At 43.3% G+C, this 21,571-nt stretch overlaps 1 protein-coding gene across 2 annotated transcripts in view; it reads left to right on the top strand.

Annotated features, from left to right (window-relative positions):
* RCAN2 (regulator of calcineurin 2) overlaps positions 1 to 21,571 on the top strand; it is a 244,718-nt gene that overhangs the window by 212,654 nt on the left and 10,493 nt on the right. For both annotated transcript variants that reach the window (XM_054721676.1, XM_008153219.3), the window contains 2 exons: positions 8,325 to 8,498; positions 10,590 to 10,761. In XM_054721676.1, the coding sequence (XP_054577651.1) occupies positions 8,325 to 8,498; positions 10,590 to 10,761 (346 nt within the window). The remainder of the gene's footprint in view (positions 1 to 8,324; positions 8,499 to 10,589; positions 10,762 to 21,571) is intronic.

Raw genomic sequence — 21,571 nt, 5'->3', positions numbered from 1 at the left:
AAAGATAAATATTACATGATCTCACTCATTTGTAGAATATAATGAACAATATAGACTGATGAACAAAAATAGATCCAGAGACATAGAAGCATTGAACAGACTGTCAAACCTCAGAAGGAAGGCAGAGGAGGGGGAGGGGGGGTAAGAGATCAACCAAAGGACTTGTATGCATGAATATGAGCATGACCAATGGACACAGACAATAGGGGTATGGGGACATGTGCTGGGGGGTGGGGGCGCGCGGGAGCGGGGGTGGGGGGAGGTCAATGGGGGAAAAAGGAGACATATGTAAAACTTTCAACAATAAAGAATTTTTTAAAGTTATAACAATATAAAAAATAAAATATAAATAATAAATAGAAATGCTTTCTAAAAACAAAAATAGAAAGGTTGGGAGCCTCCTTTTCCTGCTGATTTTTTTTATTTAGAAAATATCAAAACCACAACATACTAGTAATTTAAGACAAGTCTTCCTGGCCTGTGAAATCATAGGTTAAATTGATGTAAACTCCCACATGCAGGCCTGGTTACTCCTTTCACATAAGGAGTCTGAATCCTGGGGGATGTACAGTAGCAGTCCTTTAGACGGCAGACCCTCCTGGGGGGGCCGGTAAAATCCAGTGTGATCCTTCAACTTGGATCTGCACATGACCTGGCGGCGGCATCCATCGAGAGGTGATAAACCTGAATGAATTGTTTCATTCTTTGGCAGTTTCTGGGAGGTGTTATCTGATGGATGAGAGCCTTACGATTTTGAGAGAAGCTGAATGTCTTATTAAGATAATTTATACCCAGAGGGATCGTGAGAGGAAATTGAAAAGTACATGAAGGCCCACAGCACCGTTAGGAATGAAGATAAAGACACCGCTGGACTTCTCCTGCAGTCTTCAACGGCAGCACCTTCTCTCAGATGGACAAGGAACGCTGATGTTCTTGCTTTTCAGACTTCTCATTTGTTTGCATACCATCTATGATATTTATGTAGTATAACCCACTTAAGCTCACTAATTCTGGTTTTGCTAACTAGTTAGTTATGTGACTTTGTAAAGGCCATTAACTTCTCTAGCTTTCAGTTGCTTCGTATGCTACTCAAAGATGATGATAATTCCAACACGCCCTCAAAGGGCCTGTTCAGGAAAGTGATGATTCAGTGAGATAATATATTAGACGGCATTATTTATCTGCAGCCTGCCTGGTTTAGAGTTATATTGAAGATAATATTTTAAAATTCTACTATTCTATAAAATACTTGCACACCTCACCCTAGAATGACCCACCTGTCTACTTACTGCTCTCCTAGAAAACAAATGGCCTAATTGTATTGGTTGGCTCTATTCAAACTGTATCATTCCCAGACTTAGTTGGTCACTGGTGCTGCATAACTGCCTGTATTAGTTCCCTCGGGCTGCTGGAACTGAGTGGCTTACTAGTAAAGTAGCAGGAGTATATTGTCTCTCTGTTCAGGAGGCTGGAAGATCAAAATCAAGGTGTCAGCAGGTCCATGCTGCTGTCTCCTCTTAGCTTTGGACAGTTGCAGTCTGTGGCATTCCATGGCTGGTAGATGAATCACTGCAATCTCCTCCCACCCCACCCCACCCCCGTCTTCATGTGAGGTTGTCTTTATGTCTCTGTCTTACAAGGTGTATTCTTAGAAGGATGTGAATGTCCCACGTCCCGCGTGGTTCAGGGTTCAGGCTCTGGAAAAGGGGCCACACGCAAATGAAAGAGGCGAGACAAGAAATAATAATTTGGAAATATTGGGGGACCAGACAGGAGCCCAACTCAAGAGGAAGGACTCCGCTTGGGCTCTGGCCTTGCCATCCTTTTATTCAATTTCGGATACACCTATAGCCCTTAGGCTGGCAATTTCCAGTAACAGGCAGACTATCTTATCAGTAAGGATTTACATGACTGTCTGGTAGGGAAGTTGCTTCAGCTACCATTGTCAGGACTAAACAGTGGGTGTACAGCCCTGACCTTTGCCAGAGCTCAAGGGTCACCAGCCTTCCGGGTTCCTTGTCCACACCTCTCTGCTAGTGAAGACAATGGGTGGCTTCCCGGAGAAGGACAACAGTCATATTGGATTAGCCCCTCCCCACACCACACACACACACACTCCCAGCATGACCTCATCTTAACTAATCACATGTTCAATGACCCTATTAACAAATAAGGTCATATTCTGAGGTCCTAGGGACTCCAGCATATCTTTAGGGAGGGAAGTAATTCAACCTGTAACAGTTTTCAGATTCGTCCATAGTGACTCTCCTTACTTCTGACCACGACGGCTATTCTGCATATTCTTCAAGCTCCTCAAGCCGTGTCTCCCTTCAACTTCTCTGCTTTGAACAGTGGGCCTCACCTTCCACTTCCCTGAGACCAAAATAAAAAGCCATCTTAGTTCTGCTTATTCCATTGCCAAACTCATGCACCCTTACCTCGTCAGCTCTCTCACAGGAGGAAATGCCTACAGCTCTTGTTTCCACCATCTACCACCCTCCCTCTTTCCTGGCTCCTCTCTTCTTCAATTTCTTCAACCAGTAAGTGTCTCCCCATATTACTAAGAATCTTCTCGTGACCCTTATGTCCCACATAGTTATCATCTCAGTTCCTGCTTTGACGTTGCCAAACTCTCTTTCTCCACTTTCCCTGCCATATTCATTCCTCAATCTATAGCAATCTCTTTTACTCCTCATCTGTTAAAATAGCTTTCAGTGGGATCACCCGTGGTCTCTCATTTGCCAAGACCAGCCATCCTCATCCTATTAGCCTTTCACATCTTTCACTTGCTTTCATCATACTTCCCTGAATAACCTATCTCTTCTTTCTTAAGATTCTCACTAGTCCTCTTGTCTTCACCCCAGGGTGCAACCAAATTCTTACTTTCTCTGATAATCTATTGCATAGCAGTTCTCAGAGGGTGGTCTGCAGACTTCCAGGAATTCCCAAGACCATTTCCTTTGAGGTCAAAACTATCTTCATAATAATACTAAAACAATTTCCTATCTAGGGGAAATGATGAACAACATAGACTGATGAACAAGAACAGAACCAGAAACAAGGAGGCATCGATCGGACTATCGGGCCTCAGAGGAAGGATAGGGGAGGTTGGGGGAGGGGGGAGAGAACAACCAAAGGACTTGTGTGCATGCATATGAGCCTATCCAATGGTTAAGTTCAACAGGGGGTTGGGGCATCCGTGGGGAGGGGTGTGGGATGGGAATGGGGGGATGAGGACAAATATGTGACACCTTAATCAATAAAGAAATTAAAAAAAAAAACACAATTTCCTTCTCAACTGTGTTGACATTCACACCCCTGGTGCAAAAGCGACTGTGTTTAGGGTATGAATCAATGCAGTGGCATCAAACTGTATTGGTGGTATTTGTATTCTTCACAGCCACACACTCAAGGTTTAAATTTAGAAAAAGGAAAAGAAAAGTAAGAAGCAAAATAGCAGTTTTTCATAAGAACGTCCTTGATGAAGCAGTACAAATTAATTTTATTAACTCTACCCTTGAGCCTTTTTAGTAATCTGAATAACACTATGGAGGGTACACATAAAGCACTCTGTAGCAACCAAAACACGATGCTTGTCTTGAGGCAAAGGTCTAAGCTGTCTGAAGCTGAATTGGGCAGGTATTTTTCTCATGGAACAAATTGTTGACTTGTAAAGATAACTAACAGGCACATTACAGTTATGCAGACCTCGATATTTGGCAGCCATTTTCTCAAAAATGAATGAGTGAGCATGTACTTCAAGAAAAATAACCAGCCCTACCTGGTTTGGCTCAGTGGATAGAGCATCAGCCTGCCGACTGAGGGTCCCGGGTTCGATTCCAGTCAAGGGCACATGCCTGGGTTGTGGGCTTGGTCCCCAGTGTGGGCATGCAGGAGGCAACCAATCAATGATTCTCTCTCATTCTTGATGTTTCTAGCTCTCTCTCCCTCTCCCTTCCTCTCTGAAATCAATAAAAATATATTTTTTTAAAAAAGAAAAATAACCAACAGTGGTTGTTGCCAATGATAAAGAATAAACTTTCAAGCAAAAGCTAGAATTTTGGAAAATTTGTATCTGCCAGCATGAATCTGACAACTTTGGTAAGATAGGCAGTAATATTAATGAATGGCATTTTTGATATTGTGCAATGACAGGCGTTGACATTTGGAAAAGCTGAATAACTTGGGAACCAATATTTTCTAAATGACCAATGCACACTCTTACAGAACATGTGCAGGTAAAAAAATCTATTAAAGATGCAAAATGGATAAATGGATTTTAATATAATCAAAGAAAACAGATTCAACATTACACTACATGTTTTAATGATGTATCGAGGAAGAATATTCGAAATTCGTTGAAAGGCTATTAAAACCCTCCTCCCTTTTCCAATTGCATATTTGAGCGAGGCCAGCTTTTCTTCATACCCTGGAGACAAAGCAGCAGAGTGTTAACTGATCAAATACAGAGAAGCCGGCATGAGATTCCAGGTATCTTCTATTAAGTTAGAAATTATAGAAATTTGCAAAAGGTAAAACAATGTCAATCTTCTTACTACCTTTTTCTTGTTTTGGAAAGGTAATTTTTTTGTATAAAATATTATTTTAACATGTAATGGATTTAGAAATAAACATTTCTTAATTTCTCAGTTTTAATTTCGAGTGTAATAAACATTGATAGATGAAACCCACATTTACAACAGTCCTTTAGGGATCCCCCATAATTTTTAAGAGGATAGCAAGGTTCTGAGACCAAAGTTTGAGATCGCTGCTGTAGAACTTTATTTAAACTAGTGGCTACAAAGGAAACTAAGAAGTAAATGAGAAATGTACTGGGTTTGTGGGGTACCAGAGTGGAGGAAATTAGCAGCCAATGAACAGCAAAATATTGCTGTGTGCCTGGTGGGAACCTGAGCATTGAAACCACAGAAGGGCATGTGCTAGAAGGGCAGGTGGAGGACCCCTGTGCTGGCTTTGTTCTTGTCACTGTTTTGCCTAAGGGTCTGGCGGGTTCACTGTGCTAGATCTGCCTCTAATCAATTTGGTCTGGTATCATATTGCCTAAGCAAATGAAGTGTTTGTCATGTTACTAATGGCAAAAAGTAGAGATGGCCAGCAAGTCCCTAATTCTTGGCCAGGTTTCACTCCTTCCCCCTGCCCTCCCTCGGCCTTTTGTCCCTACATATTCCCAAAAGACGTGTGCAGAGAGGACACGTCAAGGAAATGCTATTTGTTTACTATTTTTATCATTGTAGAGTGTGGGCCCCAGATGGTCAAATGAAAACCCTGGCCGCTGAGCTCTGGCCACTGAGCTCTTTTGACTTGTGGGCCTAAGCCCCAGACAAGGGATGTCAAAGAGGTTTCTGTCATTTGCCAACTCCAATTGATGCGAGTGGCTGCCTGAAAGCCTTTGGTGAGGAGCAATGGAGAAGGAAGTGCAATCATATTGACATCTGCCAAGGCCTCCCAACAGGGGCAGCACCTCGGCCATTGATTGTCACCCCTCCCTGAGCCCAGGGCCAGGACTCCTTGGTTCCTTTCTCCTAATCCAGCCAGGCCCTTGAGGCCAAACAGCTCAACAACTGAGATGTGAGGCATTGTGAAGAAATATAGAATGAAAAGCAGTGAGTTAGACTCGAAGGAAATGAACACCTGCTCCCACCCCCATCTTATCTTAATCTTACTGTTGATGCTGAGACCTTGGGGTGGGATAGGGAGGTGGAACTCCCAAACTGGAAATGGAAAAATAGAGCCACCGAGATGACCCAAGGATTTTACCCTTAAAAAGATGATTCTCTATGTTGCAATAAGTATTTTTAATCTCTTAATTCCTTCTATTTTTAAAAATTCCCCAAATTAATCAAACCACCATCTATGATTTGAACAGTTGAGAAGACTGTTATTATTATGGAGCAGAAAGCAATGCATTCCCAGGATTTCTGTTCAGGAAAACACAGGATTATGGGAAAGATTCCTTTATGAGCCCCCTTGGGGTGGTAGTTCGGGCCTCAGGCCTGGGAGTTGGCTGATCCGAAGGCCTGAAAGATGAGAAAAAAAAAAACTGCCAAGGAACAGACAAGAAAGAATGTTGTTTTGCTCTTGAAAGGGAAAGAGGAATAAGAACAGAGCCTGAAAAGGGGAAAAAGAACTCCTCAAATTCCATTCACATCATGAAACAAACAAACCAACAAAAAACATGCTTTGGGCGTATTCTTTGGGGTTCTGGACTGAGTAGATATGATATAAAGAGAGAGTGTGCAGATACAAGAATTAAAACTGGGCGGGGGGGGGGGGTTTATAGATAGCCATGCCCTGGGGAATCTCAGAAATGAGCAACAGCATTTGAAAGGATCACAAACCAGAGACTTGAGGGTCTGAGACAAGTTCTTGGATGCCCAAGAAGTTCTTCTCTGACATGGCAACCTCAGAGTCAGTGATTTTACAACCCTACATCACACTGTTGCTCTTCTTAGGTAAGGTCACACATGAGCCTTGGGTCAGTGTATTGCTATCCAGCTCTTGTTCTCGTTAAAGCAGTTATCTCTTCCTTTCAATCTAGCAGTGTAATTTTCTCCATAGTTGAAAGCATCTCTATATTCAGGGTCACAAGGACTTTGACCAGTCATGGCTCTGCCACTAACTGGCCATGTGACCATGGGCAAGTCTTGATCTCTTCAGACCTCAGGGTCCTGATTGGTAAATTGATAGAGGTGGTGAGAGAAAAGTTGAGTTAATTATCCCTTAGGTCTATTTCAAATCAAAATTCATTGAATCTTACAGTATTAATCTTTCATGAATCTCTATTCCCACTTGTACTCACTCTTATGACAATATACCTTTTATTGTAGAAATAAAAGAATCAGAATTTTTAAAAATATATTTTTATTGATTTCAGAGAGGAAGAGAAAGGGAGGGAAGGAGGGAGGAAAAGAGAGAGAGGGAGGGAAGGATGAGAAGAGAGAGAGAGAGAGAGAGAGAGAGAGAGAGAAACATCAGTGATGAGAGAGAATCATTGTTCAGCTGCCTCCTGTATGCCCCACACTGGGTATAGAACCTGCAACCCGGGCATATGCCCTGACCAGGAATCGAACCATGACCTCTTGGTTCATAGTTTGATGCTCAACCACTGAACAACACTGGCTGGGCAAGAATCTGGATTTTTTTTTTAATAGAAGTTATTTCCTTAGTGTCAATTTCTCCATTAAGAACACTCACTAATGGAAAAACAGTAATTTAACATGCACTGTTTTTGTTACTTATAATAAGGATATTTTTAAAGCTAAGAGGAGCCAGACAGAAGGCATTAATATGTAAATTTTTTAGCTCTCTAAGTCTTTTCCTAATCATTTGGGCATTCTCTTATTTGTATCTATGTCTGCCTCTCACATTAGATTGTTAGATCATTGTGAGTCGAAACAAAATGATACTCATTTCTGTATTCTCCTAGAGACCATGCATTTTACAAAGTGAACATTTAATAGAGATTTGTTCAATTGAATTGAGAATTGCATTGAATTAAAAAACTTAAATGATTGCTTTATATTGTGATAGGCTTGTTATGCTGTGGGAATAAAATTATCCCAAAATCTCAGTGGTTTAGTGCAATAGAGGGCCTTTTTTTTTCCTTGTCAAGGCAGTCACCTTCAGGATGGGGTGAGAGTAAGGAGAAAGATATTTGTGCTCCACACAGGCACTCAGGGACCCAGGCTGAGGCGATCTGCTGAGCACATGGCCATCTTCAAGGAGAGAGACTGGAAATTTTCTCAAGAGCTTTTTTCCTACCTTCTGCACACATGTCATTGATCAGGACTAATCACATGGCACTAGGAGGGTTTGGGAAGTGTGGGCTACCATATCTTTAGGCAAGAAAAATGCCACCAAGATCAATAATCACTACCAATGTCTGCCACATGCTTTACTCAGTAGCTCTAATATTTTGGAGATGATGGGCTTCTTTGAGAATCTTAGGGCAGCTCTGATCTCTCTTTCCAGGAAGAAACACAAGTGCACAGAAGCTTACTAAATATTTTTGCATAATTTACAGGTTTTTCATGCGCTTTAAACCCCATTCACTTATATTCTTCGGATCCCTGGGGCCAGGTTATGGATCCTTTGACTGAATCCACAGGTGTGTTTAGCACCTGGTAACAGACCGACAGATGAAAAACAAAAACAAAAACAAAAACAAAACCATGACCAGTGTGACCTGTTTTAATTTTATGTTGGGAACAGCCTGTTCATTTACTAGCTATTTGTTTTTGTCAGATCAGGCATCATGGAAGATACATGACCAATGGATGTTCCTCTGTGTTTGTTTTGGTCAGGAAAAATTTGAGGGTCTGTTCCGGACTTACGATGACTGCGTGACGTTCCAGCTATTTAAGAGTTTCCGACGTGTCCGAATAAACTTCAGCAATCCCAAATCTGCAGCCCGAGCCAGGATAGAGCTTCATGAAACCCAGTTCAGAGGGAAAAAATTAAAACTCTACTTTGCACAGGTAATTCTTACCAAAGGTAACCCTTTTGCCTTACATTATTGTTTGCCTTTTTCAAAATGTAAATGGAGCTCTTTTCTACTTTCACCTTGGTTTGTGGTCTCTACTTAGTCCACTGAGAAATAAACCTGTGTCACAGGGACAGCATAGAGGTTGAGAAGCGGGCTGAGGACTGACAGCCTGGGCTTTAACCTGCATAAGTTCCATAACCTGACTGGGTGTCTGTTTCCTCAGCAATAAGTGGGGGTGATGATATACACCCATTCTGTTGTTATAAAAATAAATGAATTATTGGATAAAGAAGTGCCTAAAATTTGGTAAATGCATAATAAATGCCAACTAATAGTTGTAAAGAATGCTCTAATCACAACTACTCCTAACCTTCCTGGCAAGATTATATTTAAAACTTAAATTAGATGACTGTTTTAGTGGACTATATACCTTTTCAGTGATTCACATTCATAATAAAAGTTTACAAACATATGGAAAATAATTTTGTGTTTTATTTAATCTAAAAGTAAATTCTGACTATTCCAAAATTAGGTGGGTAATTCTTGGCAATGCACACAGTGTCCTCACCATACAAAATCAATACCCATAATGTTCCATCAGTAGATAATCTTGATCCATCTCTTATTGGTCAGTAAACATTGTTTCCAACATTGGACTCTACAAAGATGGTACCATGAAAAGAACATACTTCGCTTCTTTTTCAGGGCTGAAGAGTATTCCGTTTTATGTATATGCCACATTTTCTTTCTCCATTCATCTGTCAAAGGACATTTAGGTTGTTTCCATATCTTGGCTATTGTGAATAGTGTGGCAATCAACATAATTTCTTTTCAAGAGCCTGATTTTAATTCTTTTGGATAAATACCCAGAAGTAGAATTTCTGGATCATATTGTTGTTCTATTTTTAATTTTTTGAGAAACCACCAACAGTGTATAAAGATTTCTTTCTAATACTTGTTGTCTTTTGTGTTTTTAAAATAGCCAGTTAGAAAATTGTTAAGAGGTTAGATCTCATGTTAAGTGTTCTTACCACAATAAAATAAAATAAAAACTAAAAAAGAAAAAGAACTTAGAGTTTGGCCTCAGACTCATGCTCAAATCCCACACTGCTAATAACATGTATGACTTATGGAAACCTTGCTTTCTCCATATGTTAAAACCCCAGTTGTTTCTTCAAAAAATTAAACATACAGTTACCATCTGACCCAGCAATTCCTCTGCTAGGTATATATAGAAAAATATTGAAAATTGGTCTCAAACAAATACATGTATACATATTTCATAGCAGCATTAGCCAAAAAGTAGAAACAACCCAAATGTGCATCATGAAGTGAACAGGTAAACAAATTGTGGTCTATTCATTCAGTGGAATATTATTCAACCATAAAAATGAATGAGATAGTGATACATGCTACAACATGGATGAACTTTTAAAACATTATGCTTAATGAAAGAAGCCAGACACAAAATGTCACATATTCTATGATTCCATTTATATGTACTTTCAGAATAGGTAAAGCCACAGAGGTAGAAATCATATTGGTGCTTGTCACGCTCTGACTGGAGACAGAAATGGTAGCAACTGTTTAATGGTTATAGGTTTTCCTCAGTGGTGATGAAGATTTTTTTCGAGAGATAGAAGTGGTGGTTGCAAACATTGGGAATATACTGAATGCCACTGAATTGTTTACTCCAAAATGGTTAATTTCATATTATGTGAGTTTCACCTCAATTAAAAGAAAGAAAAAGGAAGAAGGAAAGAGGCAAGGGAAGGAGGGGGAGGAGTAGATGTGGGGACCAGCTTCATTAGCATCATCTGGGACCATGTTAGCAATGAAATCCTTGGGCCCCACCCAGATTTACTGAGTCAGAAACTCCAGGACTCCGAAATGCATATTTTAGTAAGCTTTCCAGGTAATTCTGATGCACAGTAAAGGTTGAGCTCCACTGTTTTAAGGGTGAAATAAGATGATTGAGCACATGGTGTGTGGTAAGGAGTAATTATTAAGCTAAAAGTGAGGCCAGTGTGGCACCTCTGAGCCATACTGAATCATGTGTCTTCATTTCTACTCTGTTTGAAAGGTTCAGACTCCAGAAACAGACGGAGACAAACTGCATTTGGCTCCACCACAGCCCGCCAAACAGTTTCTCATCTCACCCCCTGCATCTCCTCCCGTTGGCTGGCAGCCCATCAGCGATGCCACACCAGTCCTCAACTACGACCTCCTCTACGCCGTGGCCAAACTTGGACCAGGTGAGCTCTGCGGGCCTTTTAAAAATATACATGTGTCAGCAACCTGGGAAGGCTAAACGAGGTGAACCATCTTAAGATCCTGAGCCCATGGTCACATCTGCATTTCTAATGGATGCATTGTTCTGTGTGGACAGTGAGAGGGATGATGGATGATGGATAAGGATGAAGCATCAGGCTGTCTAGCTGTTTAAGGGCAACTCAGGAACCAGTTCTAAAATGTCTACGTGACTTCTTGATTGCAATGCAGATAGGTTAAGATTGGAAAAAAGCTACTTAATTCTTATGGGATTATGAAGTTATTTCTTCAGAACAAGCAACATGAGCTCTAGCAGCTGGCATGCACCTTCTCTGCTGTGCAGCCCTTTTTATTGCTGTCACAGGTGTGCCCAGGAACCCTCAGTGACAAGACAGTTGCCTGCCAAAGCAGAGCTTCCAAGTCAAGAAGTTGGTCACAATAGCCTCAAACTTTAGAAACATCTTATGGCCACTTTGTTCCAATGTTAGTAAATGTTTCTTGGATTCACTCATTTTCACTTCAGTATTGTATTCCGTTGGGTGAATAGACCATCGCATTTTATGCATCCATTCTCTGGTTGATGGACATTACAGTTGAATCTACAATTAACATTCTTGTACATATCTCCTATCCACTCTTCTGAAAGTTTCTTTATGTTTTATACCTAGAAGTAATATTGTCTTCAATTTCAGCAGATACTGCCATCTTGCACTCCAAAGTGTGTTTCTTGTATTATAGCAGGAGAGGAAATGGTGGAGGGGCTGCCACCAGGTGGTAGCCGAGGTTTTAGGCACTATGGATCCCAAGGGAAGCAATGGCCATTGCATTTGCTCCATTTACTAGTAGTTCTCCCAGTGGGATAGGGGGCTTTCAAAATATAACCCCAAAGCCCTGACAGCACCCCAAGATATTTTAATTTCATTGATTTGGATCAAGTCCAAGTATTAGTATTTTTTAAAAGTTTCCAGGTGATTCTGATGTGTAGATGAGTTCAAGCACCACTGGTAGCCAAATGCCAAATGTCAGGGATGGTAAATTTATAAGTTCTTACCAGCATTCCTTAGTGTGGTCAAGAAAACATTTGGACCAGAGTCACTCACCCCAGAAATCTGCAGGTTTAATCATCACACATACACTGAGTTTTGAGAAACCTGGGTACTAGAGCGACCTGCTGTCCTGGTGTGCCCAAGACTGAGCGGTTCCTGGGAACTTTCAGTGCTGAAACCAGAAAATTCCCACGCAGAGCAGGAAGAGCGGGTCACCCACAGGATCCTCAGGCTAGGATGTGGCTAATTTGATTAATAAGCACTCCCTGCGAGAGAATTGCTGCCTGTCCCATGTGTGGCCTGAAATGTATGGGGCTCTCAGAGCAAGCCTCTTGGGAGTTTCTTTGAAATCACCATCATGTCACTCCACTCCTGGAGCCTTTAACGTGGCCATCGGTTTCCCTCAGAGAGGCGCTGTGAGACGCCGTAGGTGTCTGAGACGGGCTGATGAAAGAAGTGGTGTAATAATCAGGGAGGTATCTATGAAATGGGATTTCCTGGAAAGTCTAGTTCACATACAGACTTTCCGCATACAGAACCCTGAGATCACGCGTTCCCCATCCAAAGAAAGGCCCACCTGTCATCTATGTAATGTCAAGTGTAGACATTGAGTCTGCTCAGGTCAAGCCTCATGGAGCCACTTCTCATAGCAATTCAGGACACTGCCGAGGCAGGCAAGCACACCCCCAAAATGGACCGATCAGAGCCGAGGTCCTTGCAGCTGCCTGTGTGACCCGGGCACAGATTTTGACAAGAACACATTTGAACACTTTGTGCGGTTGATTTGAATGTCAGCACACGGAGGTCTTCATAGAATCACTGAGGTCTTGGCTAGAGGATGTAGGAATCACCCGGCCAACTTGCATTTCACAGGAGGGACCCAGAGGCCCAGAGAGGGGGAGAAATGACTTGCCAATGACAGGGCTTCCACCGCAGGGCTCTTCCCGTGTCTCTCTTTGCAAAGGAGGCCCAGGCCAAGTCCCACTTTCTTTAAAAAAAATATATATATATATATATTATTTATATTTATTTTTTTATTTTTTGACTTTTAGAGACAGAAAAAGAGGGAGAAACATCAATCAGGTGCCCCCTGCATGCCCTCTACTGGGGATGGAGCCCAAAACCCTGGCATGTGCACTGGTGACCTTTGGTACATGGGATGACACTCAACCAACTGAACCCCACCAGCCAGGCCTCAAGTCAGACTTTCTGACCAGCAGACCCCAGGGGTGTCTTGTCCACTCACTTGGAGCTGGTATTTCAATAAATCAAATCATTGTTCATCCAGCACAAGAGAGAAATTCATATGCAGTTCATGTTCACGAAGCCTGATGCAAAGACAAGATCAGGGTGAGTCTCAGGCGCCCTCCTGGCTAACGGAGCTGAGTCCGGGTCTGGAGGGCACTCCCTGGGACCAGCGTGATGGAGGCAGAAGGGACGGGTGGAGAGGGGATTCCACCTCAGAAGGGCTATCCCCAGAGCCTGGCACGGAGGAGGCAGGAGGAAGAATAAAATGGTCTTAAAGATGTCCCCGGTTTGGCTTGGTGGATAGAGCGTCGGCCTGTGGACTGAAGGGTCCCAGGTTCGATTACGGTCAAGGGCACATGCCTGGCTTGTGGGCTCGATCCCCAGTGGGGGGGCGTGTGGGAGGCAGCCAATCCGTGATTCTCTCTCAGCATTGATGTTTCTATCTCTCCCTCTTCCTTTCTCTCTGAAATCAATAAAAATATATTTAAAAAAATAAAAATAAATAAAATGGTCTTAAAGAGATAGAAGAAAAAAAAGGAGGTCCTTTCTAAAGTTGTGAATAACTTATCAACAATGTTACAAATGCATTAATTGTGCTGCTAACTGATGAGCCTCACCTTTCCTTACCCAGCTGAGCGTATGTACTGTCTACCTTCTAACGTGCCCTGCTGTGCAGTGAGCAGAGATAGGAAGGATTGCTATCCCCACCATATAGATCAGAACGCTGAGCTGCAGAAAGGTGAACTTACTCACCGAGGTGACACAGCTGGGTGGTGGCAGAGGCTAATGTCAAACTCAGCTCTTCTCACTCCCCACTTGGCCAGATCCCAGGGGAGTGAGAAGAGCTGAGTTTGACATTAGCCTCTGCCACCAACCAGCTGTGGCACCTCGGTGAGTAAGTTCACCTTTCTGCAGCTCAGCCAGTCACTGGCTGCCTCGAGGGACTTTAGGCCTACTCTGCTCTGACACAGGCAAAACGTTTATCCTGACCCTGAATTGACAGGCATCTGTAACACCACTGCCACTTCCAGAAAGCCTACCCCAAGGCCTGGTACGTGTGCAAATGAAGCCCTGTGCACTACGTGTGCAAGAGCAAACCTGGCGGGCCTCCTGCTTTCTAAGGATGACTGATCCTGTGTGCCACAGAACAGCTGTAATTGGAATGTATTCCCTGGGATAGCTTTCTCTCCTTGACAGCAATCTAAGGCTATTTCTTTTTATTTAGTTTCCATTTGTCCTTTTCCTGTGTCCTTGAAGCTCCTTCACCCCACACAGATGAATGATTTGTGTCCAGCAATGGAGTTGAAAACATCACAGAGTTCTGTTAGAGGCCTGGGCCTCTGGCAGCTGTTTTAGCTGCAATGGTGAGAGAGCAGGGCATCCTCCCCACCCACATCTCTGCTGTCTCCTCCCCTGTGAGGGGCCAACGAGAGGACTTGCTCCTTCAGTCTCCTCATGGCACTTTGCACAAATGCTTACTTCTCTTTATGGTAATTTTCCATTATTTCACTTACTGCGTTTCCTACTTTTTGAGGGGAAAATGTCTGTTTTACTCATTTTGATATCCCTGGTGCCTGATGGCACCTTGCACACAGTAGGTGCTCAATAAACATAGAATGAGTGACTAGACAGAGCAATTAGCCTGCCTAGAGATAATTTCTTCACTGGCAAAGTGTTGCTTCCTTCGGCTGTAGCCAAACTGAGCCAGGCAGCACTAAATTAATGTTTTCTTTAACGAGAGGACTTCTAGCATTTCCATTTTTAAAAAAATATGATTTAGTAAAATTCATTTTTAATCCTTTGGCAGAATCATTTCAGTAACAAATTATAACTCACTCCGTGTTAAGGGATGGCTACCTCTGTTCCAGGAATGCAGAAACAAATTAGAATGAGAGCAGAGAAAAGCAACTCAGATGATCGAAGGAGTCGAGTTTTGCTTCTGCTTCGGAGGAATGACTAATAGTGCTAAATTGGGAGGGCTGACGAAAAGTAAGTCTGAAGACAGAGCATCCTGGGGCTGGGATCCAGGGCTAGACCGTACTCCTGCTCCAGATCACTTCAGCAAACCGGCTGGCTTGTGGGAGCTGTGACTCGTCAGGCTGCCCAAGGCAGGCACTGACGTGCATTAGTAAGACCCTTTCTTGGAGGACAAAAGTGAGGATGAGGATACAGGACTCGGCTCAGATAAGCAGGGGCAAGACTGCGCCCCTATTCTTTAAGGAAGGAACTCTGGTGACCCTGGTCCAGAATTTCCTGGAACTTTTGTAGGCAGCTGAGATGGCACCAGACTTGAGACCGTGGGGTCAGACTGGATCTGGGTTCAGCCACCTTGGTACTTGATTTCTGGCTAAGAAAGAATTCAGAGCCAAGACTCAATCTGTGAGAGAATATTTATTTATAAAATCACAGAGGTAGAAGTAACTCATAGAAGAAATAGATTTAGAAAACAAGTATAAAGGCCAAGGAAGTGAGGAAGTGCAGGGAGAGAGGGAGAAGGGAAAGGCTCCGTGTGCCCCAGGGAGGGAGAGCGCTCTGGGTCCTCAGTCCTAAGGGTATTAAGGGTGGCGATTTTAAGGGCGGTCCCAGGGGAAGATCTCACTAGAATATTCAGCAGCTTTGCAGGTGTGTCCTTTCGGGGTCTAGGTCTCCACGGATTGATTGGTCGGCACCAGGGCAGGGGGTCATTATACAGTGTAGCTGATCCTGAGGTCCGCTGTGGGGTCACTTACCTGGTTTTGTTGCTTTTCTGGGTCTGGAGCTGAACTATAACTGAGGCCTAGATGTTATCTCTAAGGAGGAAAGGTCAGGGGGTCCAAACCTCATGACCAGCGATTTGCTCAGGGAGGAAATGTCACCCTGGGGGGTGACTATCCTTTGCTGGGCACCTGGGGCTTTCCACCCTGGAGACCTTCTGTGCCTGGCCCATCGCCCTTGCTCTGCTCCTGTCTGTCTAACTGCCTACCCCACAACCTCTAGAGAGGCTCTTGAAACAAGTATGGAGAGAACAGTGCAATTTCCAAGGGGTCCTTATCCACCCAAACCTGTGGGTGCCTTTGAAATCCTTAACAGAACGTTACAACATGAGACCAGGGCCACCTAACACTGAAGAGGCATCTGAGTTCTGTTTATCACAGAGAGGGCAAGTTTGCATTCTGGGAAATATAAGAACACAGTTTGAAACATTCTTAACCAGTGTCCTCATGACTGCACGTTCTGTTTTTGATCCAGGAAGTAAATAAACATAGAGGAATTAGGGGGGGAAATTAAATAGCAACAATGACTAAAACGTCTATAGAGGGCTTGCTGGGTGTCAGGCACTGTTCTAAACACGTTGCTATATTATTGCATGTAATGCTCACTGCAACTCTATGAGGCAAGCATTGTTATTTTCCTCATTTATTCAGCTGGGGAATGTGAGGCACAGAGTGGTTGAGTAACTTGCCCGAGGCTGCACAGCTGGTAGGTTAAAACATGTTCCTCTGCCACTGGCAAGCAGCAGAAAGGATTGATCAAGCCCCTGCCCTGGCCCTGGAGAGTAAACGGTTTAAGAAACCAGAGAGATCTCTTGAAGAGTAAAATTAATTTCTCCAGAAGAAAGTCAAGATTATTGCCAAAGGAAATTTAAAAAATACAAAACAGCTTACACACTTGGTTCCTTCACATTTCAGTGCTCTGCTTACTGCCCCCACCCCTCCACCCCCAAATACACCCACTGCACCAGCTGGCTGTTTCCATCTCTTGTCCAGAGGGACACGGGGATCAGAATTTGCCTTCCTCTGCTCTGTTGAAAGGACAGCCATCACCTCTATAAAACGGAAGCTTTCTGCATTGATATTAGCCCCCTGGTGAATGTAGAGAAGCCAGTCATTTAACAATGACCTGAGCACAATAAGATGGGCTTTGACCAGCGGGAGAGTGGATCGAATACTTATTTTGGTTTATTGTCTAATACCCATTGTTCCTGACTCCAGAGAGAGTCTAGTGCTGTGTTCTTTTCGAATGTAAAACAAAATATGGAAAACAGAAACCCTGCCCAGCGAAAGAAGCTTATCTATACCAATCAGCAAAAATAGCAAAATAGAGCTGTGGCTGCAGCGAGCGGGTGGTAGATGGGGGGAGGTGGGATGTGAAATGCCAGCCCTTGTTCTGCTCTCTAGGATGGCTCCCGAAGGTCACATCCATTGTCACTGGAAATGCCTGGGGGAGAGATATGAAAAGTCATTGTCTGTTCCCTTTTTTCCGCCTGCTATTTTTAGCTCTTGTTAGAGAGATCAATTTTAGTTAACTGCAGAGGAAGGCTTAATATGGTGCTCGAGTTTCAAATCGAGTACATCTGCTATATTTAGATTTTGTTCCAAATTCCTCTCCATCAAAACATGCCATAGTAAAGCAATTTTGCCGGTTTGCTGCTTGGTATATATTGTTTCCTCCAAATGGAAAATATATTTCAGTCATTCATGTAACTTATAAGGAAGAAAAATTTTCTATCCCAAGCTCATCGATTCAAAGGGAGAGAAAATTCCGTTTTGAAAATATACACGAACACCCCTGTTGTGGGTGCATCTGGTGTAACTGTTATAGAAGCCTCAGTTCTTGGTAAACGTTTGCTAGTTTCTGATCACCGGCATGAAAAGCAAATAAAACAGCCAGTCTCCAGGGTTCCAGTCAGTGCAGTCTCTTTGGGTCACTCCCCGCTCAAGGGACATAGATTTCTGATCCTGGAATACATGCTTGTCATTTTCCTTTTGAAGAATTTTCCCTGGAAAAAATTATAAAGGAGGTTTTCGTCTCAGCTTATATTCCACAATCATTTTCAATCCATGTTGAGTAGCAATATACACTGAGTGGCCAGATTATTATGATCTCTGAACGCATAATAATCTGGCCACTCAGTGTGTGTGTGTGTATATGTATGTATGTGTGTATATATATATATATATATATATATATATATATATATATTAGAGGCCCGGTGCATGAATTCATGCATGGGTGGAGTCCGGCCAGCCTGGCCAGGGGGAGGGGACATGGGCGGTTGGCTGGCCTGCCTGCTGGTCGAACTCCTGGTCGAGGGGACAATTTGCATATTAGCCTTTTATTATATAGGATATACACTGAGTGGCCAGATTATTATGCATTCAGAGATCATAATAATCTGGCCATTCAGTGTAAAATACTTCCTTTTGTTTTATTTCACAGGTAAGACATGCACATTGTAGAAAAAAATAGAAAAGACACATGACCAAAATTCCAAAGCACTTGCACCTCCCATAGCCACACCCGTGATATCGGGGAAGGTAGAACAGGGTGGCCACTCCCAGGGTGGACACCTCAGGACTCTGTGATGGAGCACACCCAGAGCTCAGAGCAGCAGCTTTCTTCTCTTATGTTGGCTACTCTCCTCTCGCCCCTGTGGACAGGCGCACCTCACAGACTTCACGGGCCCCTTGTCTCCGCTCAACCCTGGCCTTCCCGCTTCCTCTCCTTCCATGGTTTCCATAGTCTTTCTCCCCTTACCCTCCTCCTAGGGCTCCACCTCTCTGTCCCAACCACAAGTCAGGTCTTCGGTCGATCGCTTGGCTCCATGAAGTACTTCAGATCCTAAGTAACACAAGTGGGAATGAAGACAAATGGCCGCCCTAATCCAGTCTTAGAGGGAAACCCCCCAGAAGATCAGCAAACTTTCCTTCGTTGAAAGAGAGCACCACCATTAGCCCTGGCTGCTGTGGCTCAGTGGTAGAGTGCCGGCAGCAGTGTGGGTTCCATTCCTGGTCCAGAGCAAAATAAGACAAAAGCTGGAGGTTCCATCCCTGGCCCCACTCTCACATTGATGTTTTTTCTCTCTCTCTCTTTCTCTCCCCCTCCCCCCACCTTCCACGCTCTCTAAAAATCAATGGGAAAAATATCCTCCCGTGAGGATTAATAGACAAAAAGAAAGAAAGCACCACTTTTAACAAAACCACAGAAGTACTTTCCCCACTTCCACCCCCACCCCACCCCACCCCTGTCTTCATCTTACAAAGAACCCCTTCTGTTTTCCTGCTTTGGTGTGGGGCAGGCCTAAGGATGTGGGATAAGGAGAAAGGCGCCAGTCATTCATGTCAATAATGTTTTCTTATTATTGGAAAATAGGTCACTGGACCTACTGAGGCAGGGAAGTCGGTGGTGCGCCATATCCCACCTCATTCCTAAACATCGGAGCCAGTATGGTGATCATGCGTTGACTTCCGCAGACCTCAATTGGAATCCTGGCGACCTTGAACTATTTACTTCACCCCTCTGGGTCGTTTTTTAATGCTCATTACTTGACAACTTGCCAGTTCATCTTAAAGATGGAACAATTAATATACATAAAGCACTTAGTCCGGGGGCTGGCACATAGAACCAATCACATTCATGGCTCTGAGCAGTAATGTTTAGCCGGGTGTCCTCCGAGAGATGTCTCCTCTGCCGATAGATGGATGAAGGAAAGCACTTGGAATAGTGCCTACCAGCCAGAAAGAACAGTGTGCCGGTGGTAATGACTGTTACTTAACGGGGCCTGTTCTCTGAACTGTCAGTGAAATATTTGGGTTGGTCTGTGCTTTGCTTCATACTCTTTGCACCAGGCGCAGAGGGGGTTCTTCCACAGAAACAGCAGCTGAGAAAAGGAAAGGGAGAGAGTTGTGATTGATCCACCCTCAAGTCTACCCATAACATCTTTCTCCAGGCCCTGTTAAAGTCAAATATGGGCTCATGGAAACACAAAGGAATCGGAGGGGAAAGTTTGCAAAGGACTTTGCTCCCTGGAATGTTCCTTTCTCCCTGCAACATTTCTTTTAATCCTAAATCCCTCTTTCTACATCTACTTAGAAAAGACGTTCTTCCTTCACTCTCAGATTGAGGTTGTGAACAGGCAGCTACCAAATAGCTGTGATTTTAAGTTTCCACTAAGTCCCTCTGCCCTGGAATACCTCCTCCTTTTTTCCCCACCTGTAGCTATAAATGAAGCTCCAACAAAAAGAGAGGTATTTCTCTTGCTTTTGGATGATGATTAAAACCCAGGATATGAATTTGAAAGTTTGAATCCAGACTCTACTTTTGAGTACCTATTTGACCTTGAGAAGCTTTCTTAACCTCTCTGTGCCTCAGCTTCCTCAAGAGTAAAGTCAGCCCTGCCGATGTGGCTCAGTGGTTGAGCATCAACCTATGAACCAGTTAGTCACTGCTGGATTCACAATCAGGGCGCATGCCCGGGTTGCTGGCTCGAACCCCAGTATGGGGCGTGCAAGAGGCAGCTGATCAATGATTCTCTCTCAACATTGTTTTTAACTTTCTCTTCCTCTCTGAAATATATATATATATTAAAAGAGTATGCCTGGCTGGCATGGCTCAGTGGGTGAGTGTCAACCTATGAACCAGGAGGTCACAGTTCGATTCCACATGCCTGGGTTGTGGGCTCAATCCCCAGTGTGAGGCATGCAGGAGGCAGCCGATCAATGATTCTCTCATATCACTGATGTTTCTATATTTCTCTCCCTCTCCCTTCCTCTCTGAAATACATATATATATATATATATATATATATATATATACACACACATATATATATACACACACACATATATATATACATACATATATGTGTGTGTGTGTGTGTATGTGTATGTGTATATATATATGTAAAATAAAAACATAATATGCTAATTAGACTGAAAGACCTTCCGGGCTGTAAGGGAAGCCCAGGTCCTGGGTGCCAGAGAGAAGCTGGTGCTGGCAGCTGCAGGAAGGAAGGCCTACTCTTGCACAAATTCCGTGCATTGGGCCCCTAGTATATGTATAAAGAGTAAAATCAGATTGTTGTGAGCATCAAATGATGTAACCCATCTACATCCACATGTCCAGCCCTGGACTTAGTTCTCCCTTTTATTGTCACTTGGTTTTCAAACTGGATCCTAGTCTCCTATTAAAATCTAAGTGCCTATTGTAAGCTCTTCAACTCGGTGTTTCTAACTGTGATATTTTGTAACTGACAGCCCTACACATTGCAATACATTTAGCATCTTTGGGCATCACCTGCTAAATGCCAGTATCCATACCCTATGACAAAAAAAATAAATCCCATCACTGCCCTGGCTGGTTTCTCAGTGGTTAGAGTGTCAGCCCATAGACCCAAGAGTCTTGGGTTTGATTCCTGGTCAAGGGCACGTATCTCAGTGGTGGTTCAATCTCCAGTCCCTGTTGGGTGCAATTGGGAGACAACCAGTCCATGTGTCTCTCTCACATCAATGTTCCTCCCTCTCTCTCTCTCTTCTCTCTCTCTCTTTCTCTCTCTCTCTCTCATCTATCTATCGCTCTCCCCCACACACACACACCCTCCTCCTTCCCTTCCACTATATCTAAAAATCAATGGGAAAATTTCCTTGGGTGAAGATTTAAAAAAAAATTCCCCACCACTTTTTCAGATACCACTGGGAGTGTTTGAGAACCACACTAATTACACTTCAGGAGTATTTATCAG

This window comes from Eptesicus fuscus, chromosome 10, assembly GCF_027574615.1.
Source record: "Eptesicus fuscus isolate TK198812 chromosome 10, DD_ASM_mEF_20220401, whole genome shotgun sequence".
NCBI lineage: Eukaryota > Metazoa > Chordata > Mammalia > Chiroptera > Vespertilionidae > Eptesicus > Eptesicus fuscus.
The sequence above is the reverse complement of the archived record's forward strand: the minus strand, read 5'-3'. Positions and strand labels throughout refer to the sequence as shown.